This window comes from Pteronotus mesoamericanus, unplaced genomic scaffold, assembly GCF_021234165.1.
Source record: "Pteronotus mesoamericanus isolate MK-2021 breed Mesoamerican mustached bat unplaced genomic scaffold, CSHL_Meso_final contig_657, whole genome shotgun sequence".
Lineage (NCBI taxonomy): Eukaryota > Metazoa > Chordata > Mammalia > Chiroptera > Mormoopidae > Pteronotus > Pteronotus mesoamericanus.
Genome location: NW_026555229.1, coordinates 22,495,808 through 22,517,911, shown reverse-complemented (window position 1 = coordinate 22,517,911; position 22,104 = coordinate 22,495,808). Strand labels below are relative to the sequence as shown.

The 22,104-nt window shown below is 54.1% G+C and overlaps 1 protein-coding gene across 1 annotated transcript in view; it reads left to right on the top strand.

Moving 5' to 3' along the window:
- The first annotated feature begins 32 nt into the window (after positions 1 to 32).
- DHX32 (DEAH-box helicase 32 (putative)) overlaps positions 33 to 22,104 on the top strand; it is a 34,771-nt gene continuing 12,699 nt past the window's right edge. Inside the window, exons 1-5 of the mRNA XM_054581683.1 lie at positions 33 to 314; positions 4,669 to 4,806; positions 5,491 to 5,990; positions 14,232 to 14,425; positions 19,224 to 19,596. Of these exons, the coding sequence (XP_054437658.1) occupies positions 5,709 to 5,990; positions 14,232 to 14,425; positions 19,224 to 19,596 (849 nt within the window). The 5' untranslated portion in view covers positions 33 to 314; positions 4,669 to 4,806; positions 5,491 to 5,708. The remainder of the gene's footprint in view (positions 315 to 4,668; positions 4,807 to 5,490; positions 5,991 to 14,231; positions 14,426 to 19,223; positions 19,597 to 22,104) is intronic.

Below are 22,104 nucleotides of genomic sequence, written 5' to 3'. Positions count from 1 at the left end.
GAGGGACCAAAAGCCGCGAGGAACGCCGGCCGGCGCGAGGGCCCGCACGTCGCCGGGGGCGCAGAGCCTGGGTGGCGGCGGGTCGTCGGCTGAAGACTGTGCCCCTGAGTTCTGATCAGGGGGTCGCGCCCCCCCTGGCGGCCCTTGAGTCCCCGGCGCGGCCTGCGTCCCGGCCTTGGGCGCGGGCACCTGCGGGCTCCCGGTCGCTGTCCCGAGGCGTCCGTCGGGCTGTGTTACCGCGAGCGCGGCCTGCCCGGCGGGTAAGGGCGGTGGGGCCTGGATCTCCCGCCCCAGACTCCGAGCCTCCGCTGCAGGTAAAAGTCAGGCCCCGGCGCACCTGCTGCGGCCGCGGGGGCTCAGCGCGACCCCCGCCGCCTCGGGGCCTCTGCCCGCCCAGGACCCCGGACCCCTCGACCCCGACTCCGAGACGCTGCTGCACCCGGACTGGCGTCGCGGCGGGAGGGGCAAGCTCTGCACAGCCGCCCCGCCGGCAGGGGGATCCCTCGGCGGCCGGGCCCCGGGGAGGGACCCTCGCTCCCCTTTTACGGGAAGCCGCGGGCCGGTGGGAGCCTCCCCTGCCGTCCGCTGTGGGCCAGGCGTGTCTCGCGGGTCCCGAGCCCGGGAGAATGCCCTGGACCCGCAGGGCACTGTCACCCCAAGTGTCACGATTCAGGCAGTGGGCCCGGCTCGGGGCTCTCGGCTTAGGTTAGCTTTTTTGTGTCTGTTTTGTTTCTATCCTCGCGGTTTGCGGTGGAGGTGCGGAGGCAGCCCCCAGGGTCTGCGCCCGGACTCCGCGGGGCTGTTAAATGTAGCAGTATCCACACCAGGGTCTTTCACAGCCTGGTTTTTAGAACACTGGTGCAGGTTGGGTCTGGAGGAAGCCAGGAGATCGTAAAAATGCAAACAATCAGGAGGAGAGCCTCCCAGGCGAGGAAACGGCGAACCGCAAGGAGGAGAAAACGAAGGAGAGCAAGTACGGGGGCGAGGGGCTCGCTTGATCGACTTCTGAGTCCGTCTGGAGATGGCGGCCTCTGGTCAGTCCCTGCCCGTGCTCCAGGCTATCCTTACGGGAAATGAGAAGGAGAGCCTCTCTGGGTCCTGTAAGCCGTAGCTCATCCTTGGCCAATGGAGATTTCCACTCTGTAGATGACGCGGGCGGAGGAGAATTGCCTTCCCCGTAGGGAGAGACTCATTCGGGCTTAGCTGAGCCTGAGAAGCGTCTATTCTGTGGCGGAATCGGACACTTATTATGTTTCACCAAATTAGGCTTTTCCCTCTCAGACTGTATGGGGACTTTTCCAGGTGAATTGTCAAGGCACGAAGCCTCACGTGTGGATATTGACAAGCAGTGCCATAGGTACAGAACCCATAATTCATCAGCTAAAGTGGTCAAGTAATAAATGCAGGTGGGGAATTAAACACCTCATGGTACCTTTACTGACTTCTTGAAATGCAAAGACGGGGGAAGATGCATTTTTGCATGGAATGTTATCTGTTTTCTGAGATCAACAGTACGATGTTATGTTATCTGAGATGAACAGTACTTCTGCGATACATGTTTTCAAATCATTAGCACAATCATGAATTGGTCTTTTCATCCAAGAAAGGAACAGTGATGCTTATGAATAATATCACAATCAAGAGTGGCAAGATAGTGATAAAATCCTGGCATTTATTAACAAAAAAAGAGGAAGCGTCACATTTCCTCAAACAGTAAAAGATTAGGCAAATGCCTATTTAAAAAAAAAGAGGGCAAAGAGGAAAATAACAACATTGCACATCTCCACGCTAAAGGGGCATGGGCTCAAAAACGCAGATTGGAAGCCTGAAAAAAATGGAGCTATGCGTTGGTGAAGTACTTTATCGTGGTACAGAGGAATGATTGATCAGTAGCTTTGAGGCTGGTACTGCATGGAAGTAGCTTAGGTGATAGGTGCTGCGGCAACCTTGAAAAGCAACAGTGACTTCAGGGGGTAGGGCGGAGGAAGTGGGGGGACGGAATGTCTGAAGCAGGGACAGAGTTCAGTTTGTCTTTCTCTCGCAGCTCTGCAGAACCTCTGCTGAATGAATGAGAAGGGCTTTAGAGAAATTGCTTCCAACAAAGGGGTGTGCTTTGTTCCTGGAGGAAATACCCCAAGCTCAGAAAGTCGCTGAAGGCCTAGGGGTTGAGGTGCTGGGTGAAGGCATTAGATTTCCCTTGCAGCGGTTTACTACCGCTGTGTTTTGCTTTTCCCTGGCATCCTCAAGATGCCGTTGGTGATCGAGTGAACAACAACAGCCTGGAGTTTTATTTTAAAGTTCTGAAGCTCATCGCTGGGTAGAACAGTTACCTTATTGTTTTACTTTGCTGATGCTCAACTAAAAGTAGCAAAGGGAAGCTGTGCCAGGGAGTATAACAAAGTAGCAACCGAGGGACAGATGTAGCCTTTCTTCTTCTTCAAATTTCTTGGCCACCTCAGAATTCAAAGTAAAAATAACTCTAGCAGGACATTAACATTGTTTAATGCAAGTCAGATAATTTTTTTTTAAAGCAAATGAATGAGTTATTCCTGTTTCCCAGCCCTACTATCACAAGTTGGAGGAAGTCTTTATTTTTGTTGCTGGGTTTTTATTTCCTGTGTTACCAGGGGGAGGGTGCTTTTTTCCCCACTACTTTCTGAAACTCATCAGGAGTTCAGTCAAATGTTGAAAGCCATAGATTTTCATTTTTGCTCTGTTTTCCTTGTGTCCTCCCGTCATGGTTTGCACCCAAATTGTCGGGTTCCAGGAATGGCCACCCCTCAGCCCTTTTACTCACGCGGCGGATCATCCCGCCGGCCTTTCCAGGAAGCCTGCCGGGGTTAGCCCATGCCCACTACAGGCACTTCTCTCTTCTGCGAGCGCACCGTTTGGCGCTTGGCCATATGCTATGCTTTCTCGTAGAATTTTCTCTCATTTTCTATGATGGGCCTTGTGCCTCTGTCTAAACATTTTAGGAGGTGAGTCCATGATTTTGGCTTCTTCTGTATTCCTTTTGTCTCATAGTGAGTTTTCAATGTGTACCTGATGATTTAAGTAGGATAATGATAGATGGAGGACAAGCCTTTGATCAGGGATGACTTAATTAATTTCTAGCCCTGCCACCGTGGGAAAGGCAGGAGCTACCCTTTCCTCGTTGACAGCTGGCGATGATAAAACCTGCAGTGGATTCTGATGGTCAGGCTGTGAGACTAAAAATAAGTGAAATGCGATGAGAGGTATGAATGAAAATAGGTTGTATCGTGTAAAGGCCTTCTTAAGAGGGTTGTTAATGGCTCAGGCACACAGCGAACCTCTCTGGGGGGTGCTCAGTGCTTAGGGGACCCCCGGGCTCTGGGCTGCTGCCCGGGGGACAGGGAATGGCCAGCGGGGCTGTGCGCACGGGCAGGCGCGCTTCCTGGGCAGGGAGCGGCGCGGGCACGGGCCTGGCGGGGCGGACAGCAGCCCCAGCAGCGGCTCGCCGCGGCCGGGGCCGAGGGGACCTGGTGGCGGCTGCCCCTCGCCCTCACCCGCTGGCTCGCTGTGGAACTAGACTGTGCACATGAGCCACATTAATACCTGAGCACACTTTATTAACTCTGCTTCTACTCAAATGTTAGTCTTTAGAATGTTATTCCGTCAAGAAAAATCATCAAAATCATATTGAAAAGCGCCGAATGTGGCACAGGCATTTGGAATTCTAAGAACAGTTGATTTATATATAACAGTTAAAGCAGTTGATTTAAAAACTTATACATAGGGAGTGGCATGTCATTACATTACAGAAACACTGGTTGAGTGTCAGAAGTCTTTCTGTAATGTAAGTCTGAAAATTGTAAATTACCATAGAATCTAGGATTCTTTAAAAAATTGACTATTCAAACTGCATTTGGTATGAATCAATAGTTAAAAGTGAATTTTTTATTTGAGAGTTTTTTTAAAAGCCAGTTAATTTGGTTTACTTAAAAGCAAAACAATGTCAACTTGTTAGAAGTCTAGGAATAAAGTTTTTAAAATAAACTCTGAATTTTTATCTTACCTGTTCAAGAAAGTTTTTAAGTAGGCACTAGAAACCAAATAGAATATGCTTTTGGGATCTCTGAGCCAGTTAAAACAAAGGCAAACAACAAGATAACCTTCTAAAAGTTAAAAGTTCCAGTAATGATAAGTCCATTGTTTCAGTTAAAGTGTACTGGAAGGATCGCACGCTTGGGACATAAAGTTGCATACTAAATATTTCACTAACTCCACGTAGGCAATTACAACTATGTTTTTCAAAGTTTTTAAATGTTTTTATTTCTCTGAAAGAGCTACACATTTTCTGTTTTATGTTATTTCTTCCCAACCACCCTGAGTGAGTTTTTGAACATTATGGCCCGCTCTTGGTCTTGCCTTCAGAGTAGGCCTCTGCGTGGGGAGGTCCTGGCCTAATCGCTGGGCCCGGAGGGGCTCTCGGCACATGTCTCCTGGGGGCCGCTGTCTCCCTGGAGCCTGGCTGGGCCGGTGGGACCCCCTCTTACTAGGGTTAGCAGAGGACCCTCTGAGCCACTAACACGGACAACCCGAAGCCATAGTTTCAGCAAGGGGGCGCCGTAAAAAGAGCAAGTAGCAAAATATCACGAACTGTATTTTAGGATTTGTTCTCTTTCACTCAAGTGTTTCTCTTTTTAGTGTCGCCTGGCGGACGTGAGAGGGGCCTATTCCCAGCGCTGGCCGGACACTAACACTGGTCGGTCCCTGGAAGGGGCAGGCGGCCGCCCACGCAGCGTGGAGGGAGGAGTCACTGCTGACAGCTTTGCCCTTTCTTAGGTAATTCCTCGCCTTCGTTTAAATTAAATGTCTCTTTGCTGCCTCTATAGTCTGACACGTTGGGCTCAGAACCCTAGAATCCCCAAAAAACATGCTGGCAACTTCTGGCTTAACTAAACCAACAGAAGACCCTAGTAAAAGCCAGTCACGGCCTTAGAAGGAAAAAGGTAATGATTCTCTGCCTTCACTTGACTTTGTAAACTGGTGCAAGCAAATGTAAGTTGCAATTTTTAAAAAACATTCTCCTTTAAACACGAGGACTTCTTAATTAAAAATTAAATAACAACAGACTCTCCAGTATTCAGTGGAGGTAGCTCCCCCCGGGCCCCCAGCTCTCCCTTGATGAGGTTCAGCGTCTCTTTGGTGGCGGCATCAGAGACCACGCGATGGGCCTCCATCACGCTGTCCCCTGCTGCCTTCCATTCACCGGAGGTCAGGCCTCCGGGCCTGTGACGGGGTCAGGCAGAGAGCACCCGGGCCGGCGTGGGTCGCGTTCCGCGCTTCCGGGAGGAAAACCGCAGCTGACACACTTGCCGTTTTTCCTGGCCTTTCAAGCAGACAATGAACATGACAGACAACAACCCATTAACAGAAAACACAGGGCTGTTGTTCCAGATGTCTGTGCTCTTTCTTGTGAATGCTGTGTGCACGCCCGATTTTCCGTGTTCGTGTGTGTGTTTTCAGCCTGCCTTCTCGACAGTGTCCGCAGAGTGCTGCCGTGGGCCCGCCCGGGAGGCGCAGCGGACCGCGGGCCCGGCCAGAGGACCTCGGCGCCCCCCGCCAGGGCGGCCTGCGGGGGGGCCGGCCGAGCGGGCGTCGGTGACCGCCCCACCGTGGCAGAGGGCGACTGTCGGAGACGCGGGGCGGTGGAATGTCAGCTGCCTGAGCTCCCTCCCAACAAGATGGAGGAAGAAGAGCTGGCCTGTCCAGACCCTTCCTCCGAGACACGCTCCTTCCCAGAGTCCCTCGATTCCAGTGACGGGGAGGAGGGGGGGCCGCTGGCCTGCGAAGATTTGGAACTGAACCCTTTTGATGGGCTGCCGTACTCATCCCGCTATTATAAACTTCTGAAGGAGAGAGAAGCTCTTCCTGTATGGACGGAAAAGTACTCCTTTATGGAGAAGCTGCTCCAAAACCAAGTTGTGATCGTTTCGGGAGACGCGAGGTGCGGCGCAAGCTCGCAGGTGAGTGGCCCCGCGGAGACTGTGTGCTTTGCTGGACTTCATTACCTATGGGATTCCGTGCCAGCGCGGCCTTCGGTTTTAGCGATGATGGCCTCTAAATCAGAAAGCAAGACAAAAGAGAACCTAAGTTACCTAATTTTACATATTCAAGCCAGCTGAATAACAGTTAATAGTACTTACGTGGATATTCATTGTGTTCGGTGTACCGCTGAATTTTCTCTAGGATAGCAGCAAAAACTCCATTTAAACTGTCTCATTGTGCTTATATTTTAAATGATGGGCTACATGTTTTTTTGCCCCCAGTAGCTCTGAGGATTTAACTGCCAAATTTACATGCTCAGCCGCCTGATAATCAAGATGTTTGGCTGTGCTTGCTGGTAAAGCTCATTAAGCTACAGAAATCCAAGGCACAAGGAAATTCTTATGTTCCTGACTATGAGCAATAACTGAATGGCCAAATATGATCCAGGCCCGAAGTCACACATTTCGGCATCTACAAGGAGGAAAAATGAGGGTAGATAGTTCATGAATACTAACTGTCTGGTTTGCCGTTGTTACATTTGAACTTAAGGTTTTGATTTTAGTGAAATATATATTTTCCTCTTAAGCTGTAATGCAAGCAGTATTTTTATGATGAAATTTGTTTCTCAATTCTGGTGATGGAAAGATCAGAACAGACCGCAGAAGTGATCTGGTGGAAGCCCTCCCCTTGCAGAGGATGAAGCTGTCGCCCCGAGGGGTTGCTCATTGGTCTAATGAACACGAATAACTTCCTGAGCCAGAATTATAGGAATACTTTTCACTGTGCATGGCTGCTCCCAAGCTGTTTACTACCTCTGCGGCTTACTTGTTTTAAACATAGCTTGAAGAGAGGAGGGATGGACAATAGGTGGGGGGGGGTTTCTTTAATCTTATTTATAGTTGCCAACATCGAGGGTTTATTATGACTTGGTATTTGGCATGATGAGCTGTTAAAACAAATTATTTTGGTTTGTCATAAGCATCCAATGGTGAAACTGAATGAGTATAATTTTCCTGGTTTCTGTGGACAAATGCTAAGTTTAAAATCATTAAAGTTTTTATTTTGCAATAATTTTCACCTTACAAAAAGCTGCAAAAGTGCCCTGGCTGGTGTGGCTCAGTTGGTTGGAGCATGGTCCCGTGAACCAAAAGGTTGCTGGTTCAGTTCCCTGTCAGGGCACACGCCTGGGCTGTGTGGTCGGTCCCCAGTTGGAGGGCTTGCAAGAGGCAACCCATCCATGTTTCTGTCTCCTATCGGTGTTTGTCTCCCCCTTCCCCACTCTGAAATCAGCGAGCCTGTCCACGGGTGGGGATAAAAAAAAGTTGCAAAAGCAGTACGAAGATTTTCCACATACTGTTCGCCCAGATATCCCAGATGTTAATATTCTATCACATTCGTTTTATCATTCTCTTTCCATCCACATGCCACATGCACACATGCACACACACGCAAACACACGTTTGCACATGCACACATTTTTATTCTGAATCTTTTAAAAGTTGAGGCTACGATGCCCTTTGCCTCCGAATACTTCATCCAGTATTTACTGAAAACCACACACAGCCACAATAAAATTCTCAAAATCTGGAATGTAATATTGACATCATTATTATCTAATTTACAGACATTCAGATTCCATCAATTTTTCCCACTAATGGCCTTTATAATAAAAATAATATTTTTCTAGTCCAGAACCCAGTCCAAAATTACATCACTTTTGTCGTTTCTCTTACATCGCCTTTTATCTGAAACTGCCTCAGTCTGCCCTGGTGCCTCATGACGCTGGCGTTTGTGAAGAGCCCCGTTAGGCAGGTGTTTGTGCCACATCCCTCGTTCCCGAGGTCCCAGCCGTGCGTGGCGGGCAGGAGAGGCACGGCAGCCCTGGCGGCCTCCTCGGGGCGGGGTCCCGCGACTGGTAGTGTGAACTGAGTTGGCTGGTAGGGCCGTGGCTCCCTTGCTCTTCACTGTGAAGTCCCTGCACCCCTGCCCCGCTATGTAAAAGGCCTGGGGAGACGCACGGAGACGCTGCGGAGTGTTTCTCGCCGCCGTTGCCCTCCCGGGCTTGGCACCCTCTGACGGTTCCCGCCTCCGGCATCGCGCCCCGGCGGGAGCCAGGCAGCGGGCGTTCTGCCCCGGCACCCCCTCCGTGGAACGCGTGGCGTTCTTCTGTACGCTCTTCTTTTCATGGTTCACTCATTCACAGGTGTCGGCATGGACTCATAAATTCTCATGTGATACTAAACCCATTTGTTTTGTTGCTCGGATTGCCCTGATGTGGCCAGTGGGAACCCCTTCAAGATGGCTTCTGTGTCTTTTCGAGCCGTCCCCACCATTCTTTGGACACTTCTTTGCTTTCTGGCCCAGTGAGATCGTCCAAGCTCATCTAGGACGCTCCTGGTTCCAGCCTCGGAAACAGCCATTTTGGTCAAGGGGCCCCCATTTCTTTCGGTGGAGACCTGTACTTGGAAACCAAGGTCTGGGAGCCAACGCGCCCGTTGCCAAGGCCTGTCACGGCGCCAGGCCCTCTCGGTGGTCCAAGCGAGGGAGTAACTGTGTGCGCACGCACGTGCCTCTCCACCTGCCTGTCTCCCTGCCTGCCGCTCTGTCTCTGTAACTGTTTCTATTTCTGTTTCTCTGTTTTTCTCTGCATGTATTTCTTTCTCTCTCTATTTTTTATTGTAGTCTTTCCATGACCATTTATCCCCCCGCAAACCCTCTCCCACCTCCATCCACCCCCTCCCCGTCTGTGTATTTCTGGGTTATCTCTGTCTCTGTCGTCTCTGCGCGCCTTCAATGCCGTGGGTTCACGCTGACACCTGACCCCCGCTCAGCACTGCCGGGCTTTTCTACGCTTCCCGCCTCTGGGGCTTCCTCCTCTGCCCGGGAGAGCCAGTGCTCACGTCTCACAGTAGCTTTGCTTGTTTGATCTTAGAAAATCCACGGTGCAGTTTCCGAATTGCTAACCAACATGACTGTAAACTTTTTTTTAAATATGTACTCCTTGGGTTTTCTTTTAGAATTTGTGATCTTTAAGGGCAGGTATTATGGGGTAGGCAAAGGTAGATTACAGTTGTTGGTGTGGAAAATAACACAATAATTAATATATGGTAATATAAGAATAAACTGTTTTGTGTACTTACAACTGTAAGCCTACTTTTGCCCACACCTGTGTGTTATGTACTATGTTAATACCTAGCGATGGTTTTTCTTGTCATCTTTAGCTTTTCAGTGATTTTAATAAATCATGCTTGTGTTCGGTGAAGTGGGTAGACAGCATGTGTCTTCAAGGCGAGAGAAATCAGAATAGTCCTCAAGGGATGAGAAAATGGGCCTGTTCTAAACCCATTTACACAACGGGAGCATGGATGGTCTTCTTGATTCTGGAAGCACATTGGTTATTTTAAAAAGTGCTTCCAAGGCTGTTTCCTTGCACCTCAGAGTTTGAACCTTTCAAAGAAAGGCCTGTCCTCGCAGCCAAGGTGCCCACAGTGGCGGGGGGGGAGTCCTGCCGGACCCTGAAAACCCCGCCCTCTCTGGTGCAGGGCGAGTGAAGGCTGCTTCGTGCCCGGCCGGGGGAAGAGGACAGGGCCTCCTCCTCTTTGTGGAGCCTTTTCCTCAGCCCGCTGTGGGGCAGGTTTATGAAAAAGCCTGAAGGAGGATGACTTGTTTTTAGAGTTACCTACTTTGCTTACTTCTCCTCCCCAGCTTTTGTCCTGAAGTTTCCCCTGACTCAGGTGGGCTGTAACCGAGAGTTAACCTGAAGTGAGCAGCTGTACGGCCATCGCCACCTGACCCGGGGCCAGCCTGCCCGCCATCTCCTGCGGCAGACTCTACCCGTGTTCGCGCGAAGCCAGGCCGCGCAGGCTCTGTGGTGTCCAGGGCGTGTGGCGCTGAACGCGGAGGGGCCGCCGCTGTGCTGCACTCTGGCTGTCGGTCCCTGGTGGGGCTCTTGTGTCCAACCAGAGGGCCCAGGCGCCTAGGGGACGGCGTGCGGTACAGCAGGAACCTGTGTCTCAGTGGCTCGCTCAGAAACCCATTAGGTGGGGCTGGCTCCCTGGCGGCGAATGGGAGCGTCCCTCATGTGGGCTCCCCCCACGATGGCAGCGCGGAGGCCCTCGTGCTGCCGCCGCCCTCTGGGCTGTGGCCGGGGACGGGCCCTCCCAGCCTCAGCAGCCCGGCCGCCCAGGGAGCGGCGCTGCTTTGCTTTCCGAGTGAGCGGCGCTGCTTTGCTTTCCGAGTGAGCACAACTCTAGCTCTCCCGTTACTGAGGTCGATGAGGCGTCGATGTAGATTAGATGCTGGTCGCCCGGAGCCCTCGTCTGAGCTGTGCCACAGTGGCAGGCTAGCCCGTGTCCTGCTGATTGCCTTTCTAGCCGGGACCGGAGCCAGGTGTGCGCTCCGGCGGCCCACACTCCCTCGGCCCCCTCCTGGCCCACCCCACTGCTCAGGCCCGACGCCCCCACAGCCTGCAGCCCCGAGGACGGCATGGAGAGCGGGGTTGGAAGGAGGTGGAAAAATTGTTAGATGAGCTCAGAATGAGGTGTCTGGAATCGTGATTTCCAGCAGGGGGAGTTTCTAGACCAAATGCATGTATATATTTGGGTGTATGTTGCCAAAATGCCCAGATAGATTGCTTTGTAAATGGGTTTATTTTTGCATGTGATATAACAGCAGTTGTTTTTTTCACCAAATTATACAACTTTTGCTAAGTACTAAGTGCTGTTTAAACCACAGCCTAAGTGGCCCAGAATTCAGTGCTTCTCTCTAGTCCCTAGAAAGGCGCATGTCCTGAAGCTTCCCTATTCTCATGGCGCCACCTTAGAACATTCCCTTCATGCCGGGGGTGGGAGCGGGGGTTGGGGGGCCGCGGTTCTTCCAAAGAGAAACTGAGAGCCCCAGCAGGCCCGTCCTTCACTGGTGAGGAGCGTGAGGTACCGTGGGGAGAAGCTGCTCCCGGGGCGGACTCCGAATCAGAACACAGAACAGCTCGGTCTTTGTTTTAAGTGCAGCGTGCGCAGGAGCTCCCGGGGAAGCCATCGTGTCTCAGTCCCTAGAAACGAGGAAACGCTTGTGCTTCCAGCATTCGCTGAGTCACGTTTTTCAGCAGGTGCTCTGCATGGCCCGGGCAGCAAACCGCAGCGGACCTGGGGTGGCGCGGAGTGACAGGTTCGCCAGCACCGCAGACGGGCGGCGGAGAGGGCAGTGGCCCCGTGCTGCTCCCCGCGCCGTGCGGCTTGCCCTGCGAGCGTCCTCATGCGATGGCGGCGGATAGGTGGGGTGGCAGGGGTGGCCGAGCCCCCTTTCCCTGCAGGCAGCTGTGGCCTGCGTCTCTCTGCTGAGCTGGCTGTCAGCGGTTCGGCAGACGCCCTACAATAAGCCCAGCCTGTATGGGTTCGGTCTGCCCCCGCTATCACACCTGGCATTTAGAAGGGCCGCCCCATCCTGAGTTAATGTCTGTTGGGGACGAGGGCCCATGGGAGAAGGGAGGCTGTCGGGCTGGCATGGGTATTGCGCTGCCGGTCCCATGTGAGGGGCACGCCAGCATAAACACACTGTAGCAGTCCAATCTTGCAGAATTTGTCTATGTGAGTAAATGGGGATAAATGAAACGCGGCCAAAAACCACAATCAGAAGCTTGGGAACACGGCCCGTGGTCGCTGGACGGACGTGCAAGGGCAGCGTTCGGAAGCCGCTGTCCTGGACGCCAGTCAGGGGGCAGCTGGGCTGGGCGTACGCGAGTGGCTCCAGTGAACCTGGGCAGCGAATTCCAGCGACGACCCTTGCGATGTCCGGCACAGGCCACCACCCTCACACTGTGCCCTGGCACTGCCATTGGTCTAGAAAGAATAATTAAAATGTCAGCTGCTGAGAGTCCTGTGGCTTCCGTTACTGCCTTCGGTAACGATGCTCGGATCCGGGTGGCTGCGGCCGGTGGGAATTCTAGCAGCTGAGCAGCCCGCCACCCGGGGCAGCCCTGCGGTGCTGCTTTCTGACAGGCTTCCAGGGCTCCTCCGTGAGGGGTGCGGGGTGAGGGGGCCCCGCGCTGCCTCCGAGGCCCTGAGGTCCTCTGCCTCCCGAGCCCCAGCCCCGCCACGGCGGCTCCTGGCCTGCTTTCCAGCTGCTCCAGGAGAGCTGCCCTGGACATCCTCCGACCAAGGTCAAGGCGACCTTAACAATTTCGCTGTCCACTCCCTTGTTGTTAACGACGTCATTACCTTTGTACCTGAGTTAGGAATCTCGGCACACGTTCCTTCTGGAGCGGAAGGGGCCTGCCGGTGAGCGCTGCCCCTCCTTCCTCTGCGGTCGGCTACTTCCCTCCCTGCTGCGTCCCACGTCCGAGCCTTTCTCTCCTTTGCAATTGCTGTGCCGTCCTCACCCATCCTGACCTTTATTACCCCTGTGTCAGGCCCTCTGTGAAGACCGGAGAGAGACGGAAACGACACGTGTGCAGCTTACGCATCCCCCGGTCTAGTGGGGAGACAAGGGTTCAAACAAACGGCCTTGCTCCAGTTTTCACAAGACCGATGTCTGAGATCTTGGCTCAGGACCCTCCATAGCGGACACTTACAAGGAGAATCAAGTTAAAAAGTAGGGATTTGGCAAGAAAAAAAAAATTACGTGCCAGAGAGTGAGGAAGATGGAAGCTTGCAGGTGAATCCCCCCGTAGGCGGTCTGGGGACTGTGCAGCCATTCAAGGGGGCGCGTTCAGCCTCGCAGAACCTGAGGCCACTGATGGGAAGTGTAAGAAACTGATGTGCTCGTTCAACAAATGTGTGTTGAGTCCCGGGATGATTTGGTGACTGAGACAGAGGCCCCCGTTCTCCCGGAGCACCTGGTCCAGCGGGTGGGTGGGGGCACCTGGAACAGACAAGCAAGGGCAGGAAGTGTGATCCCGGGGGGTCCCTGCCCTGGGGTCCCAGCAGGCCCCAGGGAAAAGGACCCAGGAGCTCAGGCTGGAAGGGCAACTCCCATTCGTTCAGCCCCTTTGATGTGGAAGGAAGCTGAAGCTTAGAGCAGCCGTGACTTACAGGGGACAGACTGGTGGCCAGCCAGGCCGAGAACCCCTGACCCAGCCCCGTGGCGCCGCGTCATTCCCTGGAGCGTGCCTCAGTCTGACCCGGATGTCCGGAGCGCAGGACCGTAGGTGTTCACCTTTCACAGGACCAGTGGGCACTGAGTACAGGTTACTGATTAGCTCTCAACCTGGTGACCGGGCTGACACCTTTCTGAAAACGCTGGAACTACACTTGCACGTTTAGCCAGGGGGTGGGCAGGCTGCAGAAGTCATTCGTTTTGCAGTTGTTTGTGATTTCTGGTAAGTTATGTTTATTTTTCAAATTACAGTGGGGATTAAGATCTAAGAATTCCATGATGGGCCAAGAAGATAGCAACTATCAAGATAGTTAAATATTAAAACTTAACGTAAATCTATTTAAAAACCACTCTTGGAACGATTTATCTTAAAAATACGTGTGACAGAGCGTAAGTTATTGGCAGTGCATTAGGGTCATAGCATGCAAGTGAATTCAGTAATTCCTGCACAAATAGACTTAATAAAATCGACTGACCCTTAATACATTTTCAGCAAAAGAACTTTTGCCATGAGCAACCTCAGAGCAGCCTGACACCGTCTCCCCGCACCCGGGTGGCCGGCGCCGTCTCGCCGGGCCTGCCCGCTTTGTGTTTAGGTGTCAGCGCCCCGGTGGCGGCGTTTAATACCAGGGGACGTCAGGCAGGCTCCTCTGCTTGTCTTGTTGTGATGGCTGAGATTTAGGTGTGAATGCCTTTTAATTGTGAGTCACGATTTTCCCATCCGAATGCCGTTTAATGTTTACATTGCTTCAAACACACGAGGCGATGTGATGCGCCTTATTTTTGGTGGCGCATTCTTGTCACCAGAGAGAAAATAATAATTCGTAAATACATCTCTCTTTTCAGAAACAGAGCTGAGGTGAAAACTATTTTTTATTTTGCCTTGTGTGTTTATCGCCCTTTCTTTCACCTGGGAGTCAGGCTTTGACGGTCCCCGCTGACTCCCTTTGATTCTTTACTTGTTTACTAATAATGACTGGGCGGAAACACAAGCTGTCCCGAGCTTCACTCACAACGACGCAGCGTGGCCCACGGGGGACACCTTGGGCGGGGAAAACCGCCGTGGAAGCGGGCCGGGTGTCGTGCAGCCCGGCGGGAGCTGACCGTGTCTCCTGTCCCTGCTGCAGGTCCCCCAGTGGTGTGCCGAGTTCTGCCTCTCCGTCCACTACCAGCACGGGGGCGTGGTGTGCACCCAGGCGCACCAGCAGACGGCCGTCCAGCTCGCCCTGCGCGTGGCGGACGAAATGGATGTGAACATTGGTCACGAGGTTGGCTACGTGATCCCTTTCGAGAACTGCTGCACCAGTGAGACCATCCTGAGGTGGGTTCGGGGTCCCCCTCGCTGCGCTGGCGACTCTCGGCTTGTGTTTTACGGCCCCCGCGCTTCTGTGTTGGGAGCACCTTGATGTGTGATGACGACTGGCCTGTGTCGCCAGCCTGGCACGCAGTCGTTGTCCCCAGACTGGCCTCCTCGGGGACGCTTGTCTGCACGTCTCCCAGAAGTCCCCGGGCCTCAGGAGAGGCTGCAGCCTGCTGGGCCGGCCCCAAAGTCCTGCGAGCCTGTGCTGCTCCGGCGCCACTCGGGAGGGGCCCCGGGGGCTGTCTGCCAGCCGCCCTAGCACACGCGGCTCTGCACTCACTCACGCCCTCTGCTGGCCATGCCCGCGCCTCTCCCCCCAGGGCTCGGCTAATTCCTCCTCGTCTGCGCGAGGGCGACCCGCTCCAGGCGGGCTTCCCTGATGACGTCCGCCCTCCGCGGAGGAAGCCCTGCGCTGGTGTGACGGGTGGCAGAGCGAGGACAGCGTAGCGCCAGGGAGCAGAGCTGCGCAGCGCGGTGCGGCAGAGCGGAGCAGTGCAGTGCGGCCTTGCACGGTGCGGTGCAGGCTAACGCGGGGCCGCAGCGCACAGCAGGGGCGGCTGGATCTGCACGCTTGGGCCGCGGAGGCTCCACAGCAGTGACGGTGGCTGGAAGGAGCGTCCCTGTCCCAGCTCGCTGCTCCTGGCTCCAGCGCAGTTCTGGACTCCTGCGGTTTGTCCTGCGCTGCTTCCCTGCCACCGCTTGTCTTCAGACACAGAAGACGCCGGGCGTCAGGCCCGTGTGGCACCGCAGCGGGTGTGCTGACCCGCGGCGCCTGAGCTTCCCGCGGACGCGCAGCCGTCTGCCCCCGCAGCCCTGGCGCCCTCCTGTCGTCGGACCCGTATATAGTTGTGAACTGGTTGTGAGGCACGTGGCCCGTGAGCAGCGCAGATGCAGCGTGCACACCTCCCTGCCTCTGAGGACTCGCCAACCAGCTGGACGCGCGGCCCTGACGGGTGGGGGCGGAGCGCGCGGGTGGGGCCTGTGCTCCGCAGGCTAGTTCTCCGCCCTCCGCGCCTGGAAGCGGCCTCCTGAGTGGTCATGGCTTTCATAAGGGACGGATGGCTCTGGCCTGTTCTGAAATTAGTAGTTGCATTTTGCTGTCTCTGTTGCCATCTAGACTTCGGAAAACGTTTGGAAAGGACCCTTGGATAGTCACTTCTGAAGTGAAATGTTACAATGTTTTTATCTTAATTAATACTGATTACACACATATATAAAATGACCTTTTTAGGAAGCCACAGAGATAGATAATTTTGGAGAAATTGCGTGGTTTCGTCACAGTGGGGCAGAGGCACGCCGTTAGACATCCTGTGTGTGCTGGGATGTCCCGCCCACGGGACGGTGCCGTGGCGGCCGCACCCCCAGCCAAGCATCCGGTCCTGAGCCAAGGGAGGGCCACCGTTCCTGCTGGCACCGCGTCGCCCTGCCCTGCGTGTCGAGGTCCTGTCCGGCGACCGGAAAGGCGCCCAGGTGCGGTGGGGCGGACCCGGGCGCTGGGCAGGTGGGTGGGAGGCGGGCCGCGGCTGCCGCAGGTCTGCGTCCTCCGGCCTTGGCCGGGCTGCCTGGCTTCCTCCGTGCCTTTTTAGCTCATGTTACTCTTATTCTTGTTGCTGGGACACTGTCCTTTCTTTTCCCCCCGACATCCGTGCAGCCAGAGCAGGGTCAGCAGATACTCTGCTTTGTTACGAACAGGGTTTGGGCTGCAGCAAAGGAGCCAGGACGATGGACTGAGAAGCCCCCTGCGATAGGAAGTGGTCCCTGACTCTCCTCCGGCGTCTTGTGCCCTGAGAAGGGGGCGGCGTGCCGCACAGGGGGTCTCCGCCGCCTGCTCCCTGGCAGCGCGCCCAGCCACCTGGCCTCTCTGCGCCTGGGCGTCCCTCTCTGAACTGGGGCGATTCGTGCCTGCCCGCGGGGCTGCTGTGCGGACCGAGCAGGCTAATGGGTGTGACCGACGTGCATGTGTAGCTGCTTTTATCACAGCAAAGGTACATTAAAACCAGATGCGTTTTCCTGGAAATGTGCGCTAGCCCCGTTTTTCATAAGCTCAGATTGAATAGCTATATAAATGAGAAGTTCTAAGGTTGATTGTTGACTATAGAAGGCCTTGTTCTGTATGTGATACTGTCTTTTTCGTTTTCTTGGTAACCCCTTGGTATCTAATCTCCTAGGCAGTCGGTGACTGTCCTTTGTGGCCACCACCTTCCTTTGCTGCCACGTGCAACAGCTTAGCTCTAAGCTTCCTTCTGGTCTTTTCTGAAACAGTGGACACCTGAATGTTACTTACGTAAAATAGTCTCTCTCAACGAAACACCAAGATATCTTGCAGAAGTGACAATAAACTTCAAATACAGACCCTCTAGAACACAGATTTTAAAAGAATTACTCAAATGTTTATTTACAGTCACATTCAATATATACAGTTTTAGAAAGTATTAATCAAACTTCTCTATATTCTATATTCTTACCTTTCAGAATTGTAGCATTAGGAATTTAAAATTTAAATTTTGTTGCCTGAAACGTGGGCAGTGCCTCCACTTTATTAACATAGCTCTCAGTAACAGCACTTCCTCAAGCACCGCACGCGTGGCTGCGCCAGTGCGCAGAGAGGGTGGGTCCGCGGCGCGCAGGGCGCCGGCCGGCCAGCAGGCTTGAGGGCTGAGCCCCGGCTTTCCCCCGCCCGGCGTGGCCCCCGGGGAGAGCCAGGCCGCGCCTGCCCCGTCCAGCTGAGGGTTAACGGGCGCCTCCTGGCCCCGCTCTCGAGCCAGCAGGCTCGCACAGCGCGCAGACCTCCGGCTGCAGGGGCCTGCCTTCCTCGGCGCCCGGGTGAGCGCTGCTGGGGCGGAGCGGAGGCTCAGGGTCGGGCAGTGAGGAAGCCCTGTAGGTTAAAACAATTGGTTTTCCGACAAGAGGCAGTGGTAACTTATTATGTCACACGAATTAACATCAGCTGAAGATGAGCAGAAACACCCGGGTTCGGATGCACCGCCTCTGTTCGCATCTTGCCCGACGTGTAATGCTGTAAAGTGTTCCAGGCGTGCTTCCTTCAGCTGGAGGAGAGCCGTAGCCCATCCACGCCTGCGCCGCGCGGCGCAGGAGGAGAGCAAGCAGAACGCGGGAGGCAGCAGGCCGATGCCTCGGTCTCCTGGGCTGCCCCGCGGGAGAGCTCGGACGCGGTCACCTGGCCGTGGGGACCGAGGGAGCCCTCTCCGTCGCGGACGGAGCAGACACGCGGCTTTCAGCCTGGGCTCTCCCCCGAGCCTGAGGACGTGGGTCGGGGTGAGGGCAGGACTGGGCTTGGCCCTTCTGCAGCACCGCCTCCGCCCCCACCGGCGCGGACTGGGCTGCCGTGGAACTGGGCTCCAATGGCTGAGGGAGGGACACCGCACCAGCCAGGGCCTGGCGCACTCCAGGGCTTGGTCCACGCTCACGTCCTCTCTTTTCTTCCCTTGGGGAAAGGGGTTGATTGAGGACTGACCGGGACCCCCGCCCTGGCCCCCACTCCCCACCCCTTCCATCCGATGACCTGCCAGGGGCCTCCCAGCTCAGAGTCACTGTACTGAAGGCGCAGAGCGGTCGGCAGAGGGGAAGGGAACGTGCCTGTGATGACTGCCATCCCCGGGAACCAGGCGCGGGCTTCTAGGCGCCTCTCCCAGCAGGGTGATGCCGGACATGCTCATTCCCCAGCAAGCAGTGAGTTGGGACAGCTTGCGTGTGCGGTCCCACCGGCACACTGACGGGAGACCCTCCCCGGCCCGGGGGTGGTGCCCGGGGCTGGTCACGCAGGCAGGCACTGCTGCCTCCTGCGTCCCAGTGGCCCTGCGCCCTGAGCAAGGTGGGGCAGACCACGTTGTCGGTACAGAGGGGAAGCACCAGGAGCCGTCCCCGGTCAGTCCTGGGCGTGGGGGGATCCCCCATCCCAGTTCCCAAATGCCAGCCGGGGCCAGCGCCGCAGCGGGCCTGCCGCCTACAGGGACAAGTGAACTCCTGAGACGGGCGGGAGGCTTACGGGGTTGGTTCTTCAAGGAATGATACGGGGAAATATGTAAACAGTCTCAGATGTTCATGTGGTGCTAGACAGCAATATTTTTAATAATGAATAATAACAAAAAAATAAAATCGCAAGACTTCTGGACAATTTTATTAACATCGCTGGCCCAGTTGCGTGCCGCCCTCAAATAGGGGGTTATGTTTTCAATGCTTTTGTCTGGTTATTATTTGGGCAACATCTCAAACTTGTGCCACTATCATGTTGGTGGTATCAGTTCCCACAATGTCACCAACAGAGTCGTCGTGGGCTCGCGGGGCCCGGAGCCTGAGCCAGAACCACCACTCTCGCCTGCCTTCCTTGGACAGCGTCTGCTTTGACTCCAAGCCCCCCCGACGGGTGGGGGGGAGGGGCAGCGCTTACCTGGCAAGGGTATCTTGCGACACTACTTTGTTTCAAAAGCTCAGAGCATTTGTTAAATGTAGCTCTTGGTAATACCCGTAATAAACATCCAGGGCAGAGGTCTTTAACCCGGGGTGCAGAGGTGGTCTTTAGGGGCCTGTGACTGTATATAAACTTGAAAATCTCCTTATGCGTATTCGCAGTGTTGAAGGTCCGTAGATTGCGTCACCTTCAAGGGACCCTGGCTGCAGTGAAGATTTAGAGCTCCTGATTTAGAGAAAATGACATGGCAAAGGCACTTTTGTTGTCCTTAGGAGTTTTTGGTATGATTTCTCACGAGAGTATTCTAACTTTAACGTTTCTTCTTTGTAGGTATTGTACTGATGATATGTTGCAAAGAGAAATGATGTCCAGTCCCTTTCTGGGTAGCTATGGGGTCGTCATCTTAGACGATTTACATGAAAGAAGCATCGCGACCGATGTGTTACTTGGACTTCTTAAAGATGTTTTACTAGCAAGACCAGAACTGAAGCTCGTAATTAACTCCTCACCTCTCCTGATCAGCAAACTCAGTTCTTATTATGGAAACGTGCCTCTCGTAGAAGTGACAAATAAGCACCCTGTGGAGGTTGTGTACCTTAGTGGGGCTCAGAAGGAGTCTTTTGAGTCTGTTTTACGCCTTATCTTTGAAATTCACCAGTCTGGTGAGAAGGGTGACATTGTAGTCTTTCTGGCCTGTGAACAAGTAAGTAAGTAATATTCTAACCCTAGCAGTAATAAGGTTACTTGTCGGAAACCTTTTAACCTTGTTGGGACGCTTTTCATGACTGACACACAGGTTTCAGTTTGCTAATACGCTGTAAATATTTGTTTCCACCACACCTCAATTTTTGTGCTTTGGAAGAAACACAGACAGGTAAATACGCCGGAGCTGAAAAGGAAGTGTTTCTAAAATCACACGCTGCTGCCCTGGAAACAGAACGGGCGAGGCACAGTCTGTGGACGCCCGGAGCTCGCGCCCTCCGCCCAGTCCCGCCCGGCCGGGCTGCCCCAAGGGCACCACGGGTGCCGGCCCTGCTTGCTGGGCCTCTCTCAGCCCTGAGGACACGGGCTGACTCCTGCCGCGCCCGCAGCTGCCCCCACCACGGTCAGGAGCGTTTGGTGGAGTGAGGAATGTGACCTGCCCGTGCGGCACCGAGTTGATAAACAAGAAAGGATCCCACAAATGTCCCTACGAGAGTCAGGGGAATATTATGCAGAAAAGGGTAATTTCTAGCCCACCCAGGAGGCAGTCTCCTCATACCGGGGCTCCTTTTCTTAAAAAAGGTGGAGAAAAATCTTAACTTGGATTCTTGAAAATGTGTTTGCAAAAAAACAGCAGGGAGCGCATCGTCGAGCCTCCGTTCCACTCCCACCCGGTCGGGCGCCTGTTGGGGCGCCGCTTTGTACTGCAGCTCCCCTGCCCACCTTCTCGGTCTACTCTTCTGTGTCAGAAGCCTCCGGAACCTCCAGAATCAGGCCTTTTGTCCTAGAGGCCAGTTTCCTGACCGCCTCTGCCTGCCTGCCGTCTCAGAGAGCGGAGTCCTAGTCCGTAGGCCGTGGCCCGGACGCAGAGGGACTCCTGTGACCAAGCCAGAGCCCAAAGGGACGCCGTCCGATACCGGCGGAGCCGCCAGCCGGACAAAGACAAGCGGTGCCCAGCTCCCTGCCAGCCTCGCCCTGAGCGGCCGCCTGCTCCCAGCAGCGCTGGCAGAAGCTCCTGTTCCGTCACACATGCAGAGCGTCGAGGGCGGCTGCCCCTCCCAGGCCTAGGAACGTCGACGGTTTTCTCACAACTTAGGTTTTATCTGCCTCCACAGACAGGCGTTTAGAATGTCAAATATATGGTAACTACAGCATATCCATCAAGGTCTCATGTACAGATTACACAGTTTCCTGAGTAGTAAATCCTCTGCCTACTACAGGGTTTATTCTGTTTTCATGCCCTAATCTTGCATGATTCAAGGTATTGCAGGAAGCCCTAAGGAAAGTCATAAAATGACGAGGGAGACAGGGAAGGATTATGGAAACAGTGAGAAGGTGTCAGTGCAGCAGAGAAGCCTGAGGGAGGGAGGAGGGCGCAGCGAGAGGCCGAACGCTGGACAGCCGGAGGCAGGGGGTAAAGAAGGCGCGGAGCTCAGAGGGCGGGGGTTATAACTAAGACAGATGAGTTGTCATTTTTCAAGTCAGAGAAAGGAAAAATTCCAAATTGGATTTTTGAAAAATTAAGTTCTACAACAGGATCAGAGGTAGTGGATGGTCTTGGAGCATTTGATTCTAAGTTTAATATGAGCTGTAATTAATGGCATCGTGACTTTCAAATGTCAAACTTTAGCAGATGCCTTTTTACCTAGGCTGGTGATAGAAATGATCAAATCCCAGGGCTTAGAAAGTTAGAGAATCTTAACGTCATATGAGAAAGGCATCTCCTATTAAGAAATCATCAGTCTTGCAGGGTCTCCAGATCTCGCAAGAGACCTGGACGAAGGCTCTGGGCAGATTTTGTGGTTCTGGCCTCGGAGGCGGAGGCCGCCCCGGGTGGGCAGGCGCTCGGCGGACGGACCTGTCCTGAGGGAGGGTCCTCCCTGCCCGGGGCTTACGGGGACCCCCCGCCCGGCTTGCAGCTTACCTTCTGTGGAAACCAGTTCTGTCCCCACGGCCCAGCCCCCAGTGCCACAGCTGTTACCCGGCTTTCTCTTCTGCAGCTACCGCCGAACAAGCTGAACGCAGCTCAGGACCCTGGCAGGTTTGTCTTTCCCCCCATTCACGTCAAGAGCACCGTTAAGAGACTCCTCTCCTGTGGTCTTGGAATCTGTCTCTTGAAAAAATTCTCTTGCTCTGAAATCCACGTTGACAGCTCTTGGTCATTTTTCCCCAGACTGTTTGACGGTTTCTTGATTTCTATATAAAATTTTAAAATCTGTCATAGCAATCAATTGCCACACGAAAACAAACCCAAGCAGTCTAAGAGAAATGTACTGATTGCCCTTTCTAAGAAACGCATCTTAAATTGCAGCAGTATTTGCAAACATTTTGGTTCACTAAGCATTAGTCTGTTTGCTGAGCTCCCCTGCTGTAAAGCGACCCCCCCAACACTCCCAAAGGGTCACCTGCTGCCCTGTGTCTTGGTGCTCAGTTGAGACTTAGAGGCCCGGACATTGAGAGTATGTTGTTCCTTATCCCTTAACTGTCTTCTAACCTGGAAAACTGGAAA